The sequence below is a fragment of the Triticum urartu genome, chromosome 2 (genome assembly GCF_003073215.2).
Source record: "Triticum urartu cultivar G1812 chromosome 2, Tu2.1, whole genome shotgun sequence".
Lineage (NCBI taxonomy): Eukaryota > Viridiplantae > Streptophyta > Magnoliopsida > Poales > Poaceae > Triticum > Triticum urartu.
The window spans coordinates 321,139,750-321,165,229 of NC_053023.1; the positions used below are offsets into that span (position 1 = coordinate 321,139,750).

Sequence of the window (25,480 nt, forward strand, 5' to 3'; positions counted from 1 at the left end):
TCATTTTATCTTTAAGTTGTGACTCGATGCAGCAACAACACATGGTAAAAGAGAAGAAGCAACTAGCTAATTATGAAGACCAATGACATACAAAATGCAGGTGAATATGAAGAGAAAGCAAGGTTGTGACTTACCATTGCTTTAAACATTCGAGATTGCCTTGCTGCAGCTTGTATGAGCGCATTTGAAGAAATAGCAGTTGGCCTTGAACCTGGAGTCTTATTAGGACTAGATCTCTGTAAAAGAATATTTTACAAGTTTGGATTACTATTTTCTTTGTCAACCCTCTTCGTAGGCACCTATAATAGAAGTGCACTTTTAGCAATGCAAGTAAGCAACATAAATCTGACAAGGTCGAAAGCATATGACTGTAATCACCTATTGGGTTCCCAACTGTTTGCACAATTCTACAAACTTTGCCATCATGTCTTTTTCAAATTCTAGTCTTGATGTTCACTCCTCTTGCAACAATCTTTCCCTTTCAGCACACTCTTCTTTTAACCTCTCCTCAAGTTGTTCTCTCTCAGCACGCTCCAAGTTAATCCTCTCTTGTGTGTTAGCACATTCAGCTTGTAGTTGATCTTCTAAGTCGTTGACTTGCTGGCCGAGCTGAGAGTTTCGCTCCTGGGTGGCTGCTGTAGCACGAGCTTGCTCTTCAATCTGGATACGGAACCTTTCAGAACCAGTTGAAGTTTTGGCCATGTATCCGTACCCACGAGGCTGCGATGACTTGCATTCCAGAGTGTCTTTGCAAGCGGTCTGGAAAATATTGTTTTTCTGCTCACTTGAAAGTGGACCTTCAGTTTCAGTTTCTTTGTTTTTAACCTCTTGAAGTGCTTTGTCCTAAAAATGAAAGGAACAATTATAGGTGCAGCATCAATATTTACACTATAAAAGATGAAACAAGAATAACACGGTCCAACGCATGAATAAGTGCATCTGATGATGAAACATGCCAAATGCACATCATTGACTAACTATAGAATAACCAAAAGTCAGTGTACTCACGTAAACTATCTGGGAATCTGTGTTAGACCATGTTCCATCGTTTGTGTGGGTGAGTTCCCACAGAGCAATACAATCTGGCTCTTCTCCAGTTTCCAAGTTTCTCTGCAAGTAATATAACAATGAGATGCTTGAAACATGACACCATATTTAGCAGCGAGGCATACATATTTGGTTGGACTCATACCTTCTCAAAACTAACTTGCGAGTAAGATTTTGATCCGATTATGTGTTTTGTCTTCTGTTTCTTATGGTTATCGGCGTTCTTTTGGTTGCGGTCCTATCAATTCATTGAAACCAGATATAACCAGTGAGACTAGCCATTTCATATTAACACATAATAGACAAACCGTGATCTTAAAGATAACCTGAAATTTTGAATCAGTGCCAAAGTACTCAATCATCCATTCCCACTCTTCTGGTTGTAAATCTTTCGGCAGATTAGCCAATCTAGCTGCATCTATTTTGTATGCCTTGTAAGTGGAGCTTAGAGTTGATCGCCAGCCTCTATATCTCTCTTTCGCAATTTTGAGAACTTTTTCTTCTGTTTCTGGTGTATCTTCCAGGTCCCATCTATCTTGTAAAGCATAAAACAAATAAATATACATAAGCAGTGCATTATCAATGGTAAAATAAGATAACACATGTCAAAAAGGTTGTACGCACTATCATATCTGCAACAATGAGTCGATGAATGGTAGGGTGAATGTCCGACCACATCCTCACTCCAATGAGTGGTAACTTTCTTTTCATTATGACTACCATGTTGAGGGAGTCCTAGATTAGGGGGTGTTCGGATAGCCGGACTATACCTTCAGCCGGACTCCAGGACCATGAAGATACAAGATTGAAGACATCGTCCCGTGTCCGGATGGGAATTTCCTTGGCGTGGAAGGCAAGCTTGGTGATGCAGATATTGAAGATCTCCTACCATTGTAACCGACTCTGTGTAACCCTAACCCTATCCGGTGTCTATATAAACTGGAGGGTTCTAGTCCGTAGGACAACTTCATCATACAACAATCATACCATAGGCTAGCTTCTAGGGTTTAGCCTCCTTGATCTCGTGGTAGATCTACTCTTGTACTACCTATATCATCAATATTAATCAAGCAGGAGTAGGGTTTTACCTCCATCGAGAGGGCCCGAACCTGGGTAAAAACATCGTGTCCCTTGTCTCCTATTACCATCCGCCTAGACGCACAGTTCGGGACCCCCTACCCGAGATCCGCCGGTTTTGACACCGACATTGGTGCTTTCATTGAGAGTTCCTCTGTGTCATCGCAATCAGGAAGGATGCCTCTTCCCGTCTTTAAAGACGGCACCGTTGCTAAGGGAGCTTTGGCTGTCGGCCAAACTCTCCGGCTCGGTGGTTTTCTTATGACCGCCTGTTCGGCTGTTGCGCCGACAATGACCTCTCGGGTCATCAAAAGCAATCTTCACGTCAGCTCGGAACTCGCCGAGCAGCTAGATCCAATGGAGCTCTCTTCTGTAAACGAGCTCTTGGATCGCATCGCCGCCCTGGGGGTCACTACGGATTACGACCAGGTTGGGCTTAAACCCGATCTAAGAGAAATTAACTCTCCCCAGGCCACCCACCACGTCGCCGTGGTAGAGGTGCAGTGCGGCGACCCTTCATCTATTCTAAGGACTAGTTACGTCCGAATTCCTGACCCCTCCAAGCCGGATACCCACGGAGGGGAGGATGTAACTCGAGACCCGAGCTTAAAATCAGGCAATGGGCTAGACTCATTGGACAACATCCAAGAATCCGGACCTCAGAGTTCGGAAGCTCTTCGGCCTCTGAATCTTAGATTGGGCGAGGTTTCAGAATCAACGCCACCCGCCCACCCGAACATAAGCGATCTTTCCCAAATCAGGCAAAAGCCCGAGGAAACAGTACATCATTACTGGGCCAGATTCTTCCTGGTTATGAACAGGATAAAGGATTGCCGTGAGGGAGACGCAATATCAATCTTCTGCAGTAATTGCATGGACGAGGGAATCCTTAACGCCATAAGTCATCGTGATATTACACGCTTCGCTGACTTGGCGTCCACAGTACAAAAGTACTATGCGATGGAAAGTGCCTGGAAAACCGAAATAAAATTTTGGGATAATCCGGCCTTGAATAGCAATCTCGTCCGAACTAAGAGGGTGCATCATCATAAGACACCCGGGTTAAACACCAAAAAACCAAAACCCTCTACAAAGCATGGAACCGTACTGGAAAGATGGCTTGATGGACCCTGTAAAATTCACAGTACAAAGGACGCCACACCAACTCATAGCCTTAGAGCATGTTGGATACTTCGGCAGGTGGCCAAAATTAGGGAGGACCTCTTAATTTCGGAGGCCGCAGAAAACCACCCCGGAGACACCAGTACCGTTCTCACAGTCTTCGAGACCTTCGCATCAAATAATACGTGAAAAAGAACACTCCGCAGCCTTGCCGAAGTCTATCAAGTAGCAACAATAAACCCATGGAGCGACACGGCTATTACCTTCAACGCAAGTGATGAACCTAAATTCCGAACAGTCCGAGCACCAGCCGCATTGGTCCTTAGTCCGATAGTGGACGGCTTTCGCCTCACCAAGGTGCTCATGGATGGAGGCAGCGGATTGAACCTCATTTATGAGGAAACTCTTCAAAAAATGGGACTAGACTGGAGCCGCGTTGAGCGAAGCAGCACAACCTTTAGAGGAATAATCCCTAGTCGGGAAGCGCGCTGCACAGGAAAAATCACACTAGATGTGGTGTTTGGCACGCCGGATAATTACAGATCCGAAGAGGTCACGTTTCAGGTGGCCCAGTTCAGCAGCGGATATCACGCCCTACTAGGGCGGGAAGCATTTCTAATTTTCCAAGCAATACCCCATTACGGGTACATGAAGCTCAAGATGCCCGGGCCGAACGGTATTATCACTCTCGCTAGTGATCCGGACATAGCACTCCGCGCCGAAAACAAGACAGCCGCATTAGCCCTGGAGGCACTATCCGAAGCCTTAGCAGCTGAGGAACTGACTGCGCTGCGCTCCACAGTTAACAGGGATGATGTGATACTCGACAAGAGATCCAAGTCCACATCCTTTAAGCCAGTAGACGAAATAGTCAAGTTCCAGGTCCATCCAACGGACCCCAATAAAATAGCATCCATCGGGGAACGATTAAACCCTGATATGGACGCCGCACTGCGAGAATTTCTACGTGAAAATTGGGACATCTTCGCCTGGCACCCTTCAGACATGCCAGGAATCCCATGCAGGCTGGCCGAACACAGCTTATATATCCTAAAAGGATTCAAACCTGTCAAACAAGCCCTTCGGCGTTTTTCCGAACCCTAGAGACAGGCTATGGGAGAGGAGCTAGCCAAGCTATTGGAGGCCCGATTCATTAGAGACATAAAACACCCGGACTGGCTAGCAAACTTGGTGATGGTACCAAAGGACAAATCCTGGCGCCTGTGTGTCGATTTTAAAGACCTTAACAAGGCTTGCCCAAAGGATCCCTTCCCCCTCCCCCATATCGATCAAATTATCGATGCCACCACAGGACATGATTCGTTGTGTTTCCTCGACGCATACTCTGGTTACCATCAAATTAAGATGGTGGAATCAGACCAAGCCACAACAGCATTCATCACACCATACGGCCCATTCTGCTTCAACACAATGCCCTTCGGGCTGAAAAACGCCGGCGCAACATATCAGCGCATGATTCAGACATGCCTAGCAAAACAGATCGGCAAGACAGTGGAGGCGTACGTGGATGATGTGGTCGTCAAAACAAGACATGTCAAATCTCTAGTAGACGACTTGAGGCTAACATTCGACAACCTCCGAAAATACGACATCAAGGTCAACCCGGAAAATGCGTCTTCGGCGTTCCAGCCGGAAAGCTTTTGGGCTTCATTATATCTGGTAGAGGAATTGAAGCAAATCCGGCCAAGATCCGAGCTTTGTCGCAACTGGATATCCCAAAGGACCTCAAACAAATATAAAAATTAACCGGATGCGTGGCGGCTCTAAGCCGCTTTATCTCTCGCTTGGGAGAAAAGGCACTGCCCCTTTATCGCCTCCTTCGGCGCATCGAACACTTCGAGTGGACGGATGCTGCCACGGCCGAACTTGATGAAATAAAAGCCATATTGGCAACAAACCCAGTCCTGGCCGCACCAAACACCGGCGAACCAATGCTATTGTACATTGCAGCAACCCATCAAGTTGTCAGTGCAGTACTCGTCGTCGAGCGGGAAACGGACGGACACAAACTCCCCCTTCAAAGGCCAGTCTACTACGTGTCCACTGTCCTCACTCCATGCAAATCACGGTACCCGCATTATCAAAAGATTGCATACGCGGTATTCATGGCATCCCGGAAGCTACGACATTACTTTCAAGAGTGTTCCATAACAGTAGCCTCGGAAGTACCACTCAACGATATTATCAACAACCGCGACGCAACGGGCCGGATCGCAAAATGGGCCATCGAGCTCCTCCCGTTCGATATAACCTATAAGCCACGGCGAGCTATTAAATCGCAAGTTTTGGCTGACTTCGTCGCAGAATGGACGGAGGCCGAGCTCCCTAAAGAGTACGGCACATATTCAAACTAGATCATGTATTTCGACGGCTCCAAAATGTTGGCCGAACTAGGGGCTGGCGTCGTCTTGACGTCCCCCATAGGAGACACAGTTCAATATGTGCTCTAGATCATGTACACGGACTCCAACAATGCAGCCGAATATGAGGCCCTCCTACATGGTCTCCGGATGGCAGTATCCATGGGCATTCAACGCCTAGAGGTATGCGGGGACTCAAACCTCGCGATATCCCAAATAAACGGAGACTTCGACGCCAAGGATCCAAAAATGGCAGCTTACCGCAACGCCGTCCTAAAAATGTCAGCTCGGTTCGAAGGGTTGGAGTTTCATCATATAGCCCGAGAAAACAATCAGGCAGCGGACGTCCTGGCACGCATTGGAGCAAAACGCGATGCAGTCCCCCCCAACATCTTTTTAGAAAGACTGTTCAAGCCATCCGTAGCATGGGAGGGGGAACCCGCAGATAATATCGCGGACCTAACCGCACCACTCGACGCCGAACAATCTCACATAATTGGAGGCCCTGCAACCGAAATTACACCTTCAGCCCACGTAATAATGGCGGTCATCGCACCATGGACAGAACCGTTCCTAGCCTACCTTACTAGGCAGGAACTCCCAGAGGACCAAAACGAGGCACGCTGCATAGTGCGGCGATCTAAAGCCTATAAAGTCCACGAGGGAGAGCTTTATAAGACAAGCACTACTGGAGTCCTTCAAAGCTGCATCTCCGAAGAGGAAGGGTGGAACTTGCTGGCTGAAATTCATGCCGGACTCGGTGGCCACCACGCTGCAGCTCGGTCCCTTGTAAGCAAGGCTTTCCGTACCGGCTTTTACTGGCCGACGGCCCGAGCAGACGCTCAAGACTTGGTCCAACGATGCGTCGGCTGCCAGCTTTTTGCAAACCAAAGCCATATGCCACCCACCGCCCTCCGAACTATCCCCATCACTTGGCCCTTCGCGATCTGGGGGCTTGACATGGTTGGACCCCTTAAAGGAGGAACCCACAAGAAAAAATACTTACTGGTCATGGTGGATAAGTTCACCAAATGGATAGAAGCTAAGCCTGTTAAGACGACCGAAACCGGACCTGTGATAGACTTCATATCCAGGGTTGTACACCGTTACGGCGCCCCCCACAGCATCATCACTGATAACGGCACAAACTTCACCTCCGACGAGGTAAAACTTTGGTGCAAAAACATGGGCATCAAGCTCGACTATGCTTCTGTCTATCACCCACAAACTAACGGCCAGGTCGAATGTGCAAATGGTCTTATCATGAGCGGAATTAAACCCAGACTAGTGCGGTCCCTCAAGGAATCTAACACACACTAGGTAGAGTAGCTCGACTCCGTACTCTGGGGACTGCGGACCACGCCGAATCGCACCACCGGATACACACCATTCTTTATGGTGTACGGCGCAAAGGCAGTTCTGCCCTGCGACATATTTCATGACTCACCTCGAGTGTGCATGTATGAAGAAAGAGAAGCCGAGCTCGATCGGCAGGACAACTTGGACGCCTTGGAGGAGGAGCGTGACGTGGAAAAAGCCCATTCCGCATTTTATCAACAGCAGGCTCAAAGATATCAAAGCAGAGAAGTACGGGCCAAAAATTACAATGTTGGCGAACTAGTTCTACGCCTGCCGGATAAGAAAAAGGACAAACTCAAGACCAAGTGGGAAGGTCCATTCATAATCGCCCAAGTCCTGATTGGTGGAGCGTACCGCCTGCGAGATGCGTCGGATAACCGACTCGAGCCGAACCCATGGAACGCCGCCCGTCTCCGAAGATTCTATGCCTAGCACCGGACTATGTGTTTGTCTCCTTCCTCTGTCCATTTTTTTTACATTTTCCGTCTTACATTTCTCTCCTTCCCCTCTTTTCTCTTATAGCCCTTAAAGGCTCATTAAGTGATGCGCTACCCACGCTCATTAAACCTGGGGGCTTCTTTAACAGAAGCTTATTTATATGGGCTTCACGCCCAACACATGCATCAAGCTTCCGCGTGTACCTTTTCTTCACCATTATATGCATCGATATGACTTAAGTTTTGGCCAAGCTAGGTTCCCTGGCTCCTGTGCTTACCCCTACGTTCCCGATTGTTTGGCTAGGCGGTAAAGGGAGCACCTCTGCGATTGTTACTGCCGGATCAGCCGGATGTGTACCTCAGACTGGGTGAAGCCGAAAGCTAGCGTTCTTAAGGGAATATTCGGTCGGTGAACTAAAAGACGACCTTTTTTACTTATTTATATACATGCCCCCAGATGATTTTCCTGCATTTGCAGTCCGGACATGCACTTTAGGGCATGCCTCCAGAGAAAGGAACCCCTAACGGAACTATTCTCTCTGGAAGATGTTTCTTACTAACCATGTAATATAACATAACTAGTTGGGCACTTGTCTGATAAAGCACTAATGACCCCTACGCCTGGTCTCCATGCATACCCCGGTTCGTACATAACCGGTAGGGTATTCGGACACACTCCGGACCGTCAGGTCCCGAGGTAGAAGCGAAAAGGTCGGCAATGACAAACGATCTACAATCCGGCTAGAAGGCATTACACATGTCAATTAACAATTACATAGTCACTCTGACTGATTGTATTCCTCTTCTATACCATCTAACAGGCTGTCTAATTTACAGTCCTGTTGGGAATACTTTGCGGCCAATTCTACTTGGCCGTATACTAAGCTTACAAGGATCTCCTTCCCATCAGGCCCCACAGGTCCGACTTCGTCCATGTGGTTTGGGTCAGACCTCGTAAACCGGGTCTTCACCATGGCCCAGGCCTCCCTAGCACCTTGCCGGCAGGCCGATATCTTCCACAACCGGAAGCACCGCCGAGCTCCCTTAAGCTTCTCCGCAAGCTCTCCAAGGCCCTCCGGCATGGAGTGGGATGGCCATAAGGCTTGGGCAACGCCTCGCATTGCCTGCCGAACTCGCTCATGCAGTTGCAATAGCTCGGGAAGAAGGTCACCCGTAGAACCGGGCATCTCCTCTGCAGGACGACCTATTAGCATACCTACAGACATTACTCTGTTAGTCCACTTCCTCGCCGAACTCTTTTTTCAAAAGATTCGCTTAAGCACTTACTAAATATGCCACGTCGAAGCCGCTGATTCTCCTTAGTGGAGTCCGACAGCTGGCCACGAACATCTCTAAGTTCAACGTCCAGCTTGGTGTTGGCATCCTGAAGATCATTCTTCTCTCGCCTCACCTTTGTCAGCGTACTCTCACCGGCCTTTAGTCGGCGTAAGAGTTGTTGTCTCTCCAGATCAAGTCCGGCGCCATCTACAATATGATTTGTCATATTTGCACCCACGCCACAAAATACTAATCTTTCGAAGTGTATCTTACTAGAGGGGGTCTCTTTGGGCTCCCCTGCCGTGGCTAGTGCGGCCTCCGGTTGGGCTTTGCACTCTTCCAGCTCCTGGGACAGTACGGTATTCTTCTCTGTAAGAACCTGCATAACAAATGATCCTTAAATCAGTTACTCTAACTGTTTCAAGTCTCGGGGACTACTGGTATATATATATATTTGACCAAAATTTTCTTACCCGTATGTCTTTTACATACTGCTCCGTGGCTCTGGCTAAACCATTTTGAGCGGCACGGAGGTACGCATCTCCCGAATTGAAGGCATCTAACGCCTCTTGGGAGAAACAAGCATCGCGAAGAACTATCCGGCGACGCATGTGGTTCATGGCACTCTCCACCTCAGAATTCGTGGCAGAAAGCCTGTCCGCATCCTCTGTCGGAGGAGCGTCCGGTGCGCGCCTTGTGCTCGCCTCCGCTTCCGGGCCAGACGTTCAAGCCTGGCTGGTGGAGGCACGATTCGCAACCTCTCCGAATATAGTCCGGCGAGGTTTCTTCGTCCTGAAGATAGCACGAACGTTAATATGCCCTGAAGAAATAACACCAGGGAAATAGAGGGTGCGCTATACCTTTGCGCCGGCATCTTAGTCCGGACCACATTCCTTTTTACCCCACGGGGCCCTACGGCCCCTCGTTGGCTAGCCGCTGCAGGTTCGGCCTCCTGCCTCAGAAATCTCCCCTGCAAAACGCGGTTCTCGTCAGAAAAACTGAAATACGTGAGAATGGAATCCTTCTCAAGGGGATGAGGCTCCGGTCTCTGTCACCTGGGAGGCCGGAATTAACCCTGGGTAATCAGCCGTAATGGCCACCAAGGTATTATCCTTGCTTAGCTGATGGAACACCCCGTCAATAAGCTCCACCGATATGTCCGGATCCTCTTCGGAGTCCGGATCGAGGGACCGTTCTGATCCTCGGGCTGTGGAGGACGGCTGTTTATATCCTTTACCTCCTGATACGGTTCCTGCGTTGAAGTCGTTAGACTATATATTTAATCATGGGAATATAAAACGAACGGGCAAGCACAATTGTCCACTTACCCAACTTGGAGGGTTGTACATAGTAAATCCGCCCTGCGGGTTAACGCGGCGGAATTCCTCCTCTTCTCCCTTGTACAAAGAGGATAAGATCTTTACTAGAGCGGCAGCTGAGGCTCGCCCCTTACGACCGTAATGGGTGGCGTCATCCTCCCCGTTAAAATCCCACATGGGGTGGCCTCTATATTGAAGTGGCTGCACCCCCCGCATGATGCATGCGACCATGGCTCCAATCATGGTTAGTCCGGAATGAGCCAATAGTCTTATCCGGCCCATCAGGTAAAGGACGTCTCTGTCGCTTTCTCTCTGATAGCTCCGCGGACGCCAGCTCAAGCGTTTCTTTAATGGAGCATTGCTGAACTCAGAGAGACCGACCCGGATAGGGTCCGGTAGCGGGACATCATCTATATAAAACCATTTTGAAGGCCAATCCTCGGACGCCTTCTTTGGGGTGCCGGATAGGTATCCGGTCCCGGCGATGCGCCACACTTCGGCTCCGCCCACTTGATATATAGACCCCTCTTGAGAACGGGGCACCAGGCAGAATATCCTCTTCCACAGCGCGAAATGAGCTTCAACACCCAAAAATAGCTCGCAAAGGGCGACGAAGCCCGCGATATGCAATATAGAGGCGGGCGTGAGATTGTGCGGCTGGAGGCCGTAGAACTCCAGAAGCCCACGGAGAAACGGATGAACTGGAAATCCCAGTCCCCTTACTAGATAAGGGATGAAGCACACCCGCTCTCCGTTAGAGGGATTGGGGGTGCTCTCCGCTTGTTTTCCGCCATTATAGGTGGCAAGTCCGGCTCGGACCGGGACCATATAAGCCTGAGGGAGAAATCCCTTGGCCTGAAGCGATACTAACTCGCTGTGCGGGACAAAGCAACTCTCCCAGTCTCCGGGTTTAGGACTGGAAGGGCGAGGGGAGGAGCTGCGACGGCTGGCCATGTCGGAATGGACCTTTGCTGGAGGCGCTCTGATGATTACTCGCGGAGAAGAGAAGGTGTGGTTTGGATCTGAATCCCCATCCCGTTAAATAGGCGGCTCGTTTATGCAGCTAGGGGTGTGGATGTAAAAATGCCCCGGCTTTTTTGCGTTCGTTTGACACGTGGAAGACGGCCATTATTGGGCGTGGAAGCCAAGGAGCGCTACATTACAAAAATCAGACATTATTCCTACAAGAACACAGAATTTGGAGAAGAACCTGCCTTGCAATGCCGAAGACAATCTGCACGCCGGACTCGTCATCATTGAAGCCTGGTTCGGGGGCTACTGAGGGAGTCCTAGATTAGGGGGTGTTCGGATAGCCGGACTATACCTTCAGCCGGACTCCAGGACTATGAAGATACAAGATTGATGACTTCGTCCGGTGTCCGGATGGGACTTTCCTTGGCGTGGAAGGCAAGCTTGGCGATGCGGATATTCAAGATCTCCTACCATTGTAACCGACTCTGTGTAACCCTAACCCTATCCGGTGTCTATATAAATCGGAGGGTTCTAGTCCATAGGACAACTTCATCATGCAACAATCATACCATAGGCTAGCTTCTAGGGTTTAGCCTCCTTGATCTCGTGGTAGATCTACTCTTGTACTACCTATATCATCAATATTAATCAAGCAGGAGTAGGGTTTTACCTCCATCGAGAGGGCCCAAACCTGGGTAAAAACATGATAGCAAGGAGATATAAATCTAAACTAACTAAGATTGTTCCGGCAAATCAACGACAAGGAAAATGAAAAGAAGCAAAGGAAGGTTCAGATTATACTCTCTGCCTTTTTAGTAGTTTCATTTTGCTTGAGAAAGTAAAATACTAACACAAGCAAGCATTAAGGATAAGGGGAAGAAAGATTATAGTACATGGTTCACAAGCAGACATTAAAGATGATGTAGAGCAGCATTGAGTTCCATAACAATGGAACTCACTTGTACAAGAGATTCACAAATATGGAATACCACAGTTACTAGAATTAACCACAATCACGAATTTATATATATATATATATGACTCACAATGTATGACAGGACAAGTCTAATCGAAAATGATCATCCCAAGAACTCACAATTTCACATATATTGCAGAAACTAATACATAAAAAACACAAATTGGGTGTTCAGAACAGTACACAAGCTAACATACAAACACATAAAGAGCTAATACTGATTTGAATGTAGTTGATCTTGCATCCACTAATAACTATCAGCAACTACACACACACACGCACATAGAAAGAGTGAGAGAAAGAGAAAGAGAAAGAAAGAGAGCAGCAGCAGTTTGGAAAAGAGCTTCAGCAGAGGATGTTTGAGAAGAAGAGCAGCAGTTTTGTGGATCTAAAGAGAAGCAGCAGCAGGTAGAAGAAGAAAGAGGTAGCAGGGAGCGTTGAGAGAAGAGAGGAGCAACAGTTTCGTGGGAGAAGAGGAGCAGCAAGAGGTGTAGGAGAGGAGGAACAGCAGCGGCAGTGAGCAGATTGTACAGCAGCGAGGCAGAGGAAAGGTAGAATACAGTGGCTAGATGGGATTAGATCAGGGAAGGAGAGTAGCGAGCAGTTGGGACACAACAAGAGGAGCAACGCCAGTTCAGTTAATTGATCTAATGCTCAAAAACCAATGTAGATAATAATTAAATTGGCAAGGGATGATCCACGGATGGGCTGCACCAAAACGCTTAGTAATTAGTAAAAAAATACGACCCCCTTTGGCATCCATGAGGAAACAGAGCGAACCAGGAGCGGAGATGCCGAAGAGGCCTGCCGGCACCTCGGGCACGCTGGGGTCCGGGTGAGGCAGCAAACAGCGCCTGGCCACCACGTCACGACGCCGGCGTGCACAGCCAAGACGGCTGCGGCCATGAACCGGGCAGGGAGGCCCCGTGGAGCCCTAGTTCTAGGCCGAGGGGAGCTCCATGGCAGCCAGCCTCCAGGCCAAGGTGAGGCGCTGCGCCGACCCTCCAGGCCATGAGCGCCTCCGCCGAGGCGGCCAAATCGTGGCGCGATGGGAAAATGCCACCGGCGGGCGCCATGTCCCCTGCCCGGACTTCTTTTCTACGGCCAAGCGGCGAGCGGAGGAGAGAAGGGGCAGCCCCTCTGAATGGATCGGGATCGAGAGAGCCGCGCATCGAGGAGGAGCTCGTGGGGGGGGGGGGTTTGATCCCGGACGGAGGCGGGCGCAGAGGAGGAGGAGGGGGAGATTGAGGAGGACTGGATTTTTTAGCGAGGGAGGAGATCGGGAGGAGGACTAACCTGACGCCGTGCAGCTGCTGTGGTTCGCTCTGTTGACGCCGTCATGACGCCGCTAGCACAGATGAACCGAGACGAGAGCTCAGATCCAATTGCCCGTGAAGACGCCGTGGTTTGGTATAGAATTATATATTCGTGGGTTGTTAGGAAGGTATTTAGCGGGAATCTAATTTTTTGGTGGGAACAAAGACACTAATTTGGGACTTTTAGCGGGAGGTTAAAAAATATTGGCGCAAACAACTGCACACCTAAAATAGGTGGTGGGAAAGTGATTCTTTTTGTATTAAAAAGGTAATTATTTTTTGCGGGAATTTTCTATATTGTAAATATATTTCGAGTTGGAGGGAATACTAAATTGTTTTTGTAACAAGTCATATCGTGGTAAAAAAAACACCAAGTCCGAGAATTGTGAAGGGCGATCTGAGGCCCTCCCTTGTACCATTCTCGCCCTTGATATTTGTATAGTCATCGCCATTTGAGGAAGCCAATTAACGAACGAAAAAGAGTGCCGGTCACCGATACACAACCTCAACGACTACCAAGCACCTATAAGATGTGCAAAAAGGGGATCCGTTTAGAGCCGACGAAGACCACCAGCACGAGGAGCGATAATCTTGGAAGATGTGTGACAGATATGCCGGACCGAGGACTCCAAGACGATGCCTCCAGGAAGGGCACGACCACAAACGTCATCACCGTCTGATCCAAAGATCAAGTTTTCACCCAGAGTAAGATGGAAGGAGTGAGGGGAACACAACATCCACGGACGCCTTCACCATCAACCAGTGCACGGACTGGGTAGGTGATGCACCACGGTGCTTCAACCCCTCAGCCGCAACCCCGGTCCGCCAACCACCCGCAGACAATTAGGAAGGTATTGTTTCATCATGGATTGTCAAAAAATTGTGCCTTGGTCAACTGTTGGTCAAAGCATGAAAATTTTGGCTAGTTCTGAACAACATGTCACAGAAATCTCATGCGACCCTCACTTTAAAACTATAGGTTATACTCTTGTCTCAAAACATAAGTACTAATTGGATGTGTTGATGAGACGGTCGATCTATGTCAGTCTCGATCTCACATTCCGATCTTGAGATGGGATGATCTCAATATCTTTCATTTTACTGGACAATCCGTCGAGGGTTTGTCCATGGCAGAGTAGGTCCGACATAATTATGTCGCTTTTGTTCAAACGATAAACATAGAGATTCAACTATGTAAATTAAACAGCCCTACATCGCGACGCCTTTGCCTGTCAGATCTGTCCTACATCGAATCCATGCGCAAGGGGCGAACGAACCCTGTCGCCGCCGCCAGTGGTCGAACATAAATTGGAATTTTTTTACCGAAAAAGGGTTTCCCCCGCATTTTATTACAAAGCAACCAACACCAATAACATCGCAAAGGCTAGGGCGAGCAGCACAACAAGCCCAAAGGAAAAGAGAAAGAAAGAAGAAGAAACAAATGCCCAAGGGGCCCATATCTGGACTGAGCGGGCGCCGCCAGGCCCCGCCGCCGCGCCACCTCGGCGCCAATGACAGCGCGCCGCCCAGCTGATCTCCTGCGCATCGGAACACCACTGAGAGGTGAATGGCCAGGGCTGCCAGCGTCGCCCGGGCCAGGCCCGGAGGCGGGCACCGGCGACGGCGGTGGAGAGGGAGGGCTTGGGGAGAAGGGGGCCGGGGCACGTCCGGTCGCCCACGAGGATACTGATTTGCGTATTTTTATAGTTCTTATTTATATTGATTTATTGCAACGGCTCCCGGGTGGATGGACGGAGAGCTCGGGAATGGAGCACACGGTCTTGGAAGCTTTCGACGGAGCTGCGACCGGAGTCGACCCGGTCGTCGAGGGTGACCCGATCATCGGAGGCGACGTTAGTGATCACATGGGTGGTGTAGGACGTCGATACGTGTCGATTGTTGGGCGGCATCGGCTTCGGGCTGGATGGAATGAGAGCTCGGGAATGGAGTGCATGGTCTTGGAAGCTTTCGACAGAGCCGCCCTCGGAGTGGTGGGAGATGGCAAACGAGTTCCCGTGAGCCTTGATAGCGGCGGGAAGGCGTCGATGGGAGGAATCAGACAACTAGGTTACTCTCCATGACACGTGAACGGTCATTGGAAATTGACTGGTGCCGGACCCCGGGTTGTCGTGCCGACATATGCTACCTACACTACTTAAGTAGGTAAAAATATGCAACCAAATTACTATATAGTCCCTCCGTCCGGAAATATTTGTCGCAGAAATGGGTAAATATGGATGCATCTAAAACTAAAATATGACTAGATACATCCATTCCTCCGACAAGTATTTTCGGATGGAGGGAGTAAATATTAGTTTAATTTTAAAAAATATGCAAAAATAATGAGATCATTTGGATTTGTGGGTTAAAAGTTGCAGATAATCAATGTTTGGTCAATAAAATTACTATCTTCTTTCAAACAGAGAAAGAAGGGCCACGTCGATCACATATTTCAGCAATATATTTTTGTGTGTGGATATATTTCAGTAATATACGCTATACGACTTTCAAAAAGAAAGTACTAATACTATACGCTATTTGGTGGAGCGCGTAGGAAAAAAAGAAAAATGGGTGACGGCGGACTCGAACCTTGGTCGCCAGCTCTTACATTCTAGGCCTCCAAGCTCAACAGGTTTCTATGTGAGGGAGGTGAAGAACCCTGATTGGGCAGCTGTTATTAAAATGAATCCACGCAATTTGTTTGCTCCTTCTGTTTTTTAAATGGTGTAGGCCTTGATGAAGCTGTTGAAGCCGATGAAGGTGGTGAGGCAGATGTACTGGATGTCGTCGATGCAGAAATTACAGTGCCAAAGATTACAGTACCTGAAGAGATCACTAGTTGGTGCAGAAATGATGACGAAGGATCCAACGTTGATGTTTCAGTCATAGAAAATATAAAACCTATTGAGTTTGAAGATGTCCCGTTCGAATCTGATGATGATACGGATGATGATGAGGCTTACGTAAATGATGGGCATGTTCTCCTTTGGGAACAAGAAGAATCAGATGATGACCAAGGTTCTTTGTATAGTTTTTAATCTCTTGGTAAGGTGCTTTTCACATGTTTAATCCATGAATATAAGTCCCTGAACTTTTTTGATGGTTACCTACGAGTAGTATCTCTCCTGAAGTTTAATCTAATGTGAAACAGGTTCAAATAAGGTACCCCCTGCATAGTAGTCATCTATTGTGGCAAATGAGAACAAAAGCTAGTGCCCGGCACTAACAGTTTGGTGATGAAGAGAAGAGAAGAGTAGTTGTTTTCTTTAGTGATGTTGCTATTTTGACAGTGATGCTATGTACGCACTGTTGCTATGAACTTGTGGTGTTTAGTGTTGTCATTTTTCATTACTTTGCCGTCAACTTATGGTATTTTGTGTGAACAATCTATAAAAGTATGGTTGCTGAAGCTTGTGTGCTTTCATGTTGAAACTTGTGTTATATATCTCGCTGAGATGGTTTGTTATATCGTACTAAAATCTTGTGGCATATTATATATATATATATATCGACGTAGTGTTGTTGACCTGCTGATGAATTCTTGCTTGAAATTAGGCTGGGTTAACAACTGTTATGCTGCTCAATTGGTGGCTGAAGAGCTGTTTAAATGGAGCCTGGGAGTGTTCGGAAAATAGCTAGTATGCAGCTTTGCTCAATTTCTCTGTTTAACACATAATTTTATATGGAATCTCCTTTTTTATTAACAACACACATAAATACATATAATCACATTAAGCAAGATAAAGAAAAATTAGGAAGAGAATGTGTGTTGGCTCAGTGCTCACGACTCACCTTTGTGAGAAGGGCACTGAGCTTGTCCGTCTTTCCGGTGCCGAGGACGACCTTGCTACCGGTGAGGTCAATAGAGCAATTGAAGGGTGTCTGCGAGTGTGCAACGCTCTGCACGCGCGTAAGCGAGCGTTCCTCCAAATTGTGGTACCACCGATGTCCCTATTACAACCAATACATGCTTTGTTTCAATACGAAGCCATGTTTTTTCCAACAGTATTTATGACTAGAGCCACAAGTCAGAATTGTTGCAATATATGTCTAAATATAATCACAAAGATGTACTTTGTTGCAATACCTAGCCTTTATTGCAACAAGATGACACATTCACGCAGCGGGATGGAACTGTTGCAATAGCACTATCATATTGCAACGTTAATGCAGCTTGTGGCAATACATGGCTTCTATTGCAACAAAATGAGCACTTAGTGTGATGAAACTAAATTGTGGCAATATGTAGATCCTGTTACCACAAACTGGAATTTTGTGGTAATATAGAATTTTATTGCAACAAAATATAGTTGTAGCAATATTTGTTGTTGCAATAGACCGGAATCCTTGTAGTGATCCAGCTCAAGCACGAGTTCTAGCTCATTTTGCTTCCATTTTCGATCTCCTTGCAACCAATACATGCTTTGTTGCAATACGAAGCCATGTTTTTTGCAACAGTATCTATGACTAGCGCCACAAGTCAGAATTGTTGCAATATATGTCTAAATATAATCACAAAGATGTACTTTGTTGCAATACCTAGCCTTTATTGCAACAAGATGACACATTCACGCAGCGGGACGGAACTGTTGCAATAGCACTATCATATTGCAACTCCAATGCAGCTTATGGCAATACATGGCTTCTATTGCAACAAAACGAGCACTTAGTGCGATGAAACTAAATTGCGGCAATATGTAGATCCTGTTACCACAAACTGGAATTTTGTGGTAATATAGCATTTTATTGCAACAAGATATAGTTGTAGCAATATTTGTTGTTGCAATAAACAGGAATCCTTGTAGTGATCCAGCTCAAGCACGGGTTCTAGCTCATTTTGCTTCCATTTTCGATCTTCTTGCAACCAATACATGCTTTGTTGCAATACGAAGCCATGTTTTTTGCAACAGTATCTATGACTAGCGCCACAAGTCAGAATTGTTGCAATATATGTCTAAATATAATCACAAAGATGTACTTTGTTGCAATACCTAGCCTTTATTGCAACAAGATGACACATTCACGCAGCGGGATGGAACTGTTGCAATAGCACTATCATATTGCAACTCCAATGCAGCTTATGGCAATACATGGCTTCTATTGCAACAAAACGAGCACTTAGTGCGATGAAACTAAATTGCGGCAATATGTAGATCCTGTTACCACAAACTGGAATTTTGTGGTAATATAGCATTTTATTGCAACAAGATATAGTTGTAGCAATATTTGTTGTTGCAATAAACAGGAATCCTTGTAGTGATCCAGCTCAAGCACGGGTTCTAGCTCATTTTGCTTCCATTTTCGATCTTCTTGCAACCAATACATGCTTTGTTGCAATACGAAGCCATGTTTTTTGCAACAGTATCTATGACTAGCGCCACAAGTCAGAATTGTTGCAATATATGTCTAAATATAATCACAAAGATGTACTTTGTTGCAATACCTAGCCTTTATTGCAACAAGATGACACATTCACGCAGCGGGACGGAGCTGCTGCCATAGCACTATCATATTGCAACGTCAATGCAGCTTGTGGCAATACATGGCTTCTATTGCAACCAAACGAGCACTTAGTGCGATGAAACTAAATTGTGGCAATATGTAGATCCTGTTACCACAAACTGGAATTTTGTGGTAATATAGCATTTTATTGCAACAAAATATAGTTGTAGCAATATTTGTTGTTGCAATAGACCGGAATCCTTGTAGTGATCCAGCTCAAGCACGAGTTCTAGCTCATTTTGCTTCCATTTTTGATCTCTTGCTCAAAGCACCTCTCACAAAACTGCTTGGGGAGATTGTTCCTTTGTACGTACCCTCCACATGTCCAATTAGTTTTTGTTCTAGTGCTTTATTCATTGCAAATTTTTGCTGCTTAGGTGAACTGTTCTTGAGCTTGCATGTCAAATATATGGTCAAAAGTAGTTTTGATGCATGATAGAAGGCCTCTAGGCACTTGTAGGAGTAGTTACTATCAATATTATTGAGTTTGGTACTTTTATTTTGAAGTTACTAAAAATTTCAGAATTTTTCAGAAAATGATGAGGAGACTTTGAGGGGCTCATCGAGCCATAGCTCGAAGGAAAAGGCATCAAAGCCTAAGTATAATCTGCCTCGCACCGCGGAGGTTCGGGCGTGTGAATGGCCTTCCGAGGATTTCTTAAGAGCAGCGGGATTTATGAAGATTTTCATGAATTGGCTCAGACTGCAGGCCTTACCGCTTTCCTCCACGACCAATGCGATCAGTATCTCTTGCTCACAAATATCTTGTGCAAAACTTTCATTTCCATTCTAGGAGCTCACCACCTACGGTGGAGTTTTATTTATATGATGAGCATAAGGAGATGTCACTTTATGATTTCTGTCGGATTTGTTTAGTCCCTTTTGAGGGCAAGACAGAAGAACCACATCGTGATGATGTGGAGGTTTATTGATACTATCACTGTAGGGGAAACAAGGAAGGTTTCCGATGCATGAATCACTAGCATACACTTTCCTGTTTTACGTTATTTTGCATTATTTGCTAGTCGTTGCTTAATTGGTCGCGGAAACTGTGGAAACCTGAGTATCCCATGATATTATTATTTTGCACCACGGCTTATACCGTGATAACTCTTTTAGTATGGGCGGCATTATTGCCAAACGGTTAAGTCTGAACCGTACCAAGGGCCCCATCTTTGGAGGCATCTATGCTACACGCCTAGCTGCACATTTTAACATACCTATTAGGCATTATGAGAAGGAAGAAAAGGTGCTGCCTCGTGTTTATTTAGATTATAAAAGTATGGTGGCACATGATTTTATTGTTAAGAATAGGGAAGGAGAGCTTAAATATCAATTGTTCTTTAATAAACATCATCCTGAGACTATTACCTTGCCTGCTCCTTCTTTGTTTGATTTGACTGTAGGCACGTACCTTGTTCCGTTGACGGCTATCACGCCTACCGGAACCCTGCACCAGCCGAGGAGCCAGAGCCGGAACCACAATTTGATCCTTCACAACAGTCTAATTACCAGTGGGATCCGGAGATGATTGTCAGCCAGTGGCAATCGAGTCTTCCTCGTCTGCACCAGTACGACCCCAACTATTATTATGGATATCGCCAGGCCAGCCGTGGCCATAGACCAACTTAGGCCAAAAGCCTAAGCTTGGGGGAGTACGTATTTCTCACCGACATTACATTTATGTTCACACACTCATTGCTAGATGTCGGTGCTCATACTTTTTCATTGTATCATCCATGCTAGTTTATTTCCTTTTTATGCTTTCTTCTTGTGTGTTTAATAAACCTTAAGAAAAACAAAAAAAATAGTTGTAGCTTTTAATTAGTTTAATTTCCATGCTTGTAGTAGTAATTAAAAAGAAAACCCAAAAATATTTCTGTTCTTCTTTTGCTTGTTGGGAGCTTTCCCGTGTAAATAGTTTTATTTCTTTTCTTTTCTTTGGGGGTCGATAGGAGAAGACCATGATTAAATTGTTGAAGTGGCTCTTATATGCATTATTGTTGATCTGACAAAAGAGCCCATATTGCCTTGTCTTCTCCTGTTTATTGAATGCTTGCAGATTCCAGCTTAGTCCAATGCACGTGCACTATTATTATTATTCACACTATTCGGTCGTGCAAGTGAAAGGCAATTATGATGATATATGATGGACTGGCTGAGATGAGAAAAGCTGGTATGAACTCGACCTCTTTTGTTTTTGTAAATATGATTAGTTCATCGTTCCTGATTCAGCCTATTATGAATAAACATGTTTGCAATGACAACTAGAGATCATAGTTTCTTGTGCCATGCTTGATTAGCTATGAGTTATAATGGTTTACCTTGCGTGCCAACATGCTATTAAAATGGTTATGATGTGGTATGATAGGGTGGTATCCTCCTCTGAATGATTTAAGTGACTTGACTTGGCACATGTTCACGCATGTAGTTGAAACAAAATCAACATAGCCTTCACGATATTTATGTTCATGGTGGATTATATCCTACTCATGCTTGCATTCGGTGTTGATTAATTTTAATGCATGTTCATGACTGTTGTCGCTCTCTAGCTGGTCGCTTCCCAGTCTTTTGCTAGCCTTCACCTGTACTAAGCGGGAATACTGCTTGTGCATCCAATCCCTTAAACCCCAAAGTTATTCCACATGAGTCCACTATACCTACCTATATACGGTATCTACCTGCCGTTCCAAGTAAATTTGTATGTGCCAAACTCTAAACCTTCAAATAAATATCCTGTTTTGTATGCTCGAATAGCTCATGTATCAACTAGGGTTGTCCGTATCTTCCATGTTAGGCGGGTTATTCTCAAGAGGAGTGGACTCCGCTCCTCACTCACGAGAAAATGGCTGGTCACCGGGATGCCCAGTCCCATGCTTTATGCAAATCAAATCAAAATAATTGCAAACAAAACTCCCCCTAGGACTGTTGTAGTTGGAGGCACTTGTTGTTTCGAGAAAGCCATGGATTGATGCTTGTGGTGGAAGGGGGAGTATAAACTTTACCATTCTGTTTGGGAACCGCCTATAATGTGTGTAGCATGGAAGATATCGCCATCTCTTGGTTGTTATGTTGACAATGAAAGTATACCGCTCAAAATATTATTCACCTCTTTCAAAACCGAGCTCTGGCACCTCTACAAATCCCTGCTTCCCTCTGCGAAGGGCCTATCTATTTACTTTTATGTTGAGTCATCATCCTCTTATTAAAAAGCACCAGTTGGAGAGCACCGCTGTCATTTGCATTCATTACTGTTAGTTTACATTGAGTATGACTTGACTGGATCTCTTTTACCATGAATTACAATGTCTAGTCAGTCCTTGGTCTTTAAAGGTGCTCTGCATTTATGTTTTGCGGTCTCAGAAAGGGCTAGCGAGATACCATCTTGTTATATCATATTATGATTGTTTTGAGAAAGTGTTGTCATCCGAGATTTATTATTATTGCTCGCTAGTTGATTATGCTATTGATATGAGTAAACTTGAGACCTATGTGTTATTGCGAATGTGGTTAGTTATAATCTTTGCTGAAAACTTGAATGCTGGCTTTACATATTTACAACAACAAGAGCAAACAGAGTTTGTAAAAGTTTTTCTTTATCACTTTCAGTTTGTCAACTGAATTGCTTGAGGACAAGCAAAGGTTTAAGCTTGGGGGAGTTGATACGTCTCCAACGTATCTACTTTTCCAAACACTTTTGCCCTTGTTTTGGACTCTAACTTGCATGATTTGAATGGAACTAACCCGGACTGACGCTGTTTTTCAGCAGAATTACCATGGTGTTATTTATGTGCAGGAGCAAACGTTCTCGGAATGACCTGAAACTTCACGGAGACACTTTTCAGAAAATAAGAAAAATACCTGCCAAAGATGAAGGCCAGGGGGGCCCACCGTCCTTGCCACGAGGGTGGGGGCGCGCCTGCCCCCCTAGGGCGCGCCCCCCTACCTCGTGGGCCCCCTGTTGCCTCTCCGACTCCAACTCCACCTCCATATATTGAGTTTCGGGGAGAAAAAAATCAGACAGAAGAAATCATCGCGTTTTACGATACGGAGCCGCCGCCAAGCCCTAAAACCTCCCGGGAGGGCTGATCTGGAGTCCGTTCGGGGCTCCGGAGAGGGGAATCCGTCGCCATCGTCATCATCAACCATCCTCCATCACCAATTTCATGATGCTCACCGCCGTGCGTGAGTAATTCCATTGTAGGCTTGCTGGACGGTGATGGGTTGGATGGGATCTATCACGTAATCGAGTTAGTTTTTTTAGGGTTTGATCCCTAGTGTCCACTATGTTCTGAGATTGATGTTGCTATGGCTTTGCTATGCTTAATGCTTGTCACTAGGGCCCGAGTGCCATGATTTCAGATCTGAACCAATTATGTTTTCATCAATATATGAGTGTTCTTGATCCTATCTTGCACATCTATAGTCACCTATTATGTGTTATGATCCGTTAACCCCGAAGTGACAATAATCGAGATAATTACCGATGATGACCGTAGTTTGAGGAGTTCATGTATTCACTATGTGTTAATGCTTTGTTCCGATACTCTATTAAAAGGAGGCCTTAATATCTCTTAGTTTCCGTAAGAACCCCGCTGCCACGGGAGGGTAGGACAAAAGATGTCATGCAAGTTCTTTTCCATAAGCACGTATGACTATGTTCGGAATACATGCCTACGTTATATCAATGAACTGGAGCTAGTTCTGTGTCACCCTAGCTTATGACTATTACATGGTGAACCGCATCCGGCATAATTCTCCATGACCGATCCATTGCCTATGAGCTTTCCATATATTGTTCTTCTCTTATTTACTTTTCCGTTGCTATTTCTATCATCACTACAAAATATCAAAAATATTACTTTTACTATTGTTACCTTTTGCTACCGTTATCACCACTATCATATTACTTTGCTACTAAACACTTTGCTGCAGATATTAAGTTTCCAGGTGTGGTTGAATTGACAACTCAGCTGCTAATACTTGAGAATATTCTTTGGCTCCCCTTGTGTCGAATCAATAAATTTGGGTTGAATACTCTACCCTCGAAAACTGTTGCAATCCCCTATACTTGTGGGTTATCAGATGCCGAATGAGTGGTCTGGCTGAACAAGTTGCATTCTGCTTCTGCTGCAAGGGCTGCAGTGTGCTCTTCCGTACGGAGTGAGCATTCTGTGTTTCCATTTACTGTTATGACCCCGCGAGGTCCTGGCATGTTGAGCTTGAGGTATGCGTAATGCGGCACTGCATTGAATTTTGCAAATGTTGTCCGTCCGAGCAGTGCATGATAGCCACTGCGAAACGGGACGATGTCGAAGATTAACTCTTTGCTTCGGAAGTTGTTCGGTGATCCAAAGACCACTTCTAGTGTGATTGAGCCTGTGCAATGGGCCTCTACACCTGGGATGACGCCTTTAAAGGTGGTTTTGCTGGGTTTGATCCTCGAGGGATCGATACCCATTTTTCGCACTATATCCTGATAGAGCAGGTTCAGGCTGCTGCCACCGTCCATAAGGACTCGAGTGAGGTGAAATCCGTCAATGATGGGGTCTAGGACCAGTGCGGCGGATCCGCCATGACGGATGCTAGTGGGGTGGTCCCTGTGATCGAAGGTGATCGGGCAAGCAGATCATGGGTTGAACTTTGGGGCGACGGGCTCCATCACATAGACGTCCCTAAGTGCACGCTTCCGCTCCCTCTTGGGAATGTGGGTTGCGTATATCATGTTCACCGTCTTCACATGTGGGGGGAACACCTTTTGTCCTCCTGTGTTCGGCGGCCGGGGCTCCTCCTCGTCATCGCTATGCAGCCCCTTGTCCTTGTTTTCGGCATTTAACTTGCCGGCCTGCTTGAACACCCAGCATTCTATGTTAGTGTGATTGGCTGGCTTGTCGGGGGTGCCGTGAATTTGACACGAGCGATCCAGTATGCAATCCAGACTAGACGGAGCCGGAGTATTTCTTTTAAATGGCTTTTTCCACTGACCGGATCTAGAGCCTCTGAATCCGGCATTGACTGCCGTATCTTCGGTGTTATCGCCGTTATTGCGGCGCTTTGGTCTATTACGATGCTGCCTACCGTTAACATCTTTGGTATCCGAGGTATCCGGATTCCTCGATGTGTTGTTGCTGCGAGCCAGCCAGCTGTCCTCGCCCGCGCAAAAGTGGGTCATGAGTGTTGTGAGGGCTGCCATAGATTTCGGCTTCTCCTGGCTGAGGTGGCGGGCGAGCCACTCGTCGCGGATGTTATGCTTGAATGCCGCTAGGGCCTCTGCATCCGGACAGTCTACAATTTGATTTTTCTTAGTCAGGAACCGTGTCCAGAATTGTCTGGCCGATTCCCTTGGCTGCTGGGTTATGTGGCTCAAGTCATCACCATCCGGTGGCCGCACATAAATGCCCTGGAAGTTGTCGAGAAATGCATCTTCCAGATCCTCCCAACTGCCGACGGAATCTGCTGGCAAGCTATTCAGCCAATGCCGAGCTGGTCCTTTGAGTTTTAGTGGGAGGTACTTGATGGCATGTAGATCATCACCGCGAGCCATGTGGATGTGAAGGAAGAAATCCTCAATCCATACTGCGGGATCTGTTGTGCCATCGTATGATTCGGTATTTACGGGTTTGAAACCCTCCGGGAATTCATGATTCATAACTTCATCAGTGAAGCATAGGGGGTGTGCAGCACCTCTGTGCCG

General features: G+C 46.4%; 1 protein-coding gene across 1 annotated transcript; it reads right to left on the reverse strand.

The window, feature by feature from the left end:
- Window positions 1–453: 453 nt before the first annotated feature.
- On the reverse strand, window positions 454–13,044 carry LOC125536508. The gene is made up of 5 exons (XM_048699732.1): window positions 12,879–13,044; window positions 1,374–1,582; window positions 1,193–1,285; window positions 1,009–1,110; window positions 454–843 (listed from the first exon to the last, which is right to left on the reverse strand). The coding sequence occupies exons 1-5, from the start codon at window positions 13,042–13,044 to the stop codon at window positions 454–456; spliced, it is 960 nt and encodes a 319-aa protein (XP_048555689.1).
- Window positions 13,045–25,480: the final 12,436 nt, after the last annotated feature.

Excerpts from the sequence above, each read along its gene's own strand:
- LOC125536508 (XM_048699732.1), bottom strand. The coding sequence starts at position 13,044 with ATGGCGCCCGCCGGTGGCATTTTCCCATCGCGCCACGATTTGGCCGCC. Across the intron at positions 1,286-1,373 it reads GCACTGATTCAAAATTTCAG|GACCGCAACCAAAAGAACGC; the intron begins GTTATCTTTAAG and ends ATGAATTGATAG. Across the intron at positions 844-1,008 it reads CAGATTCCCAGATAGTTTAC|GACAAAGCACTTCAAGAGGT; the intron begins GTGAGTACACTG and ends TTTCATTTTTAG.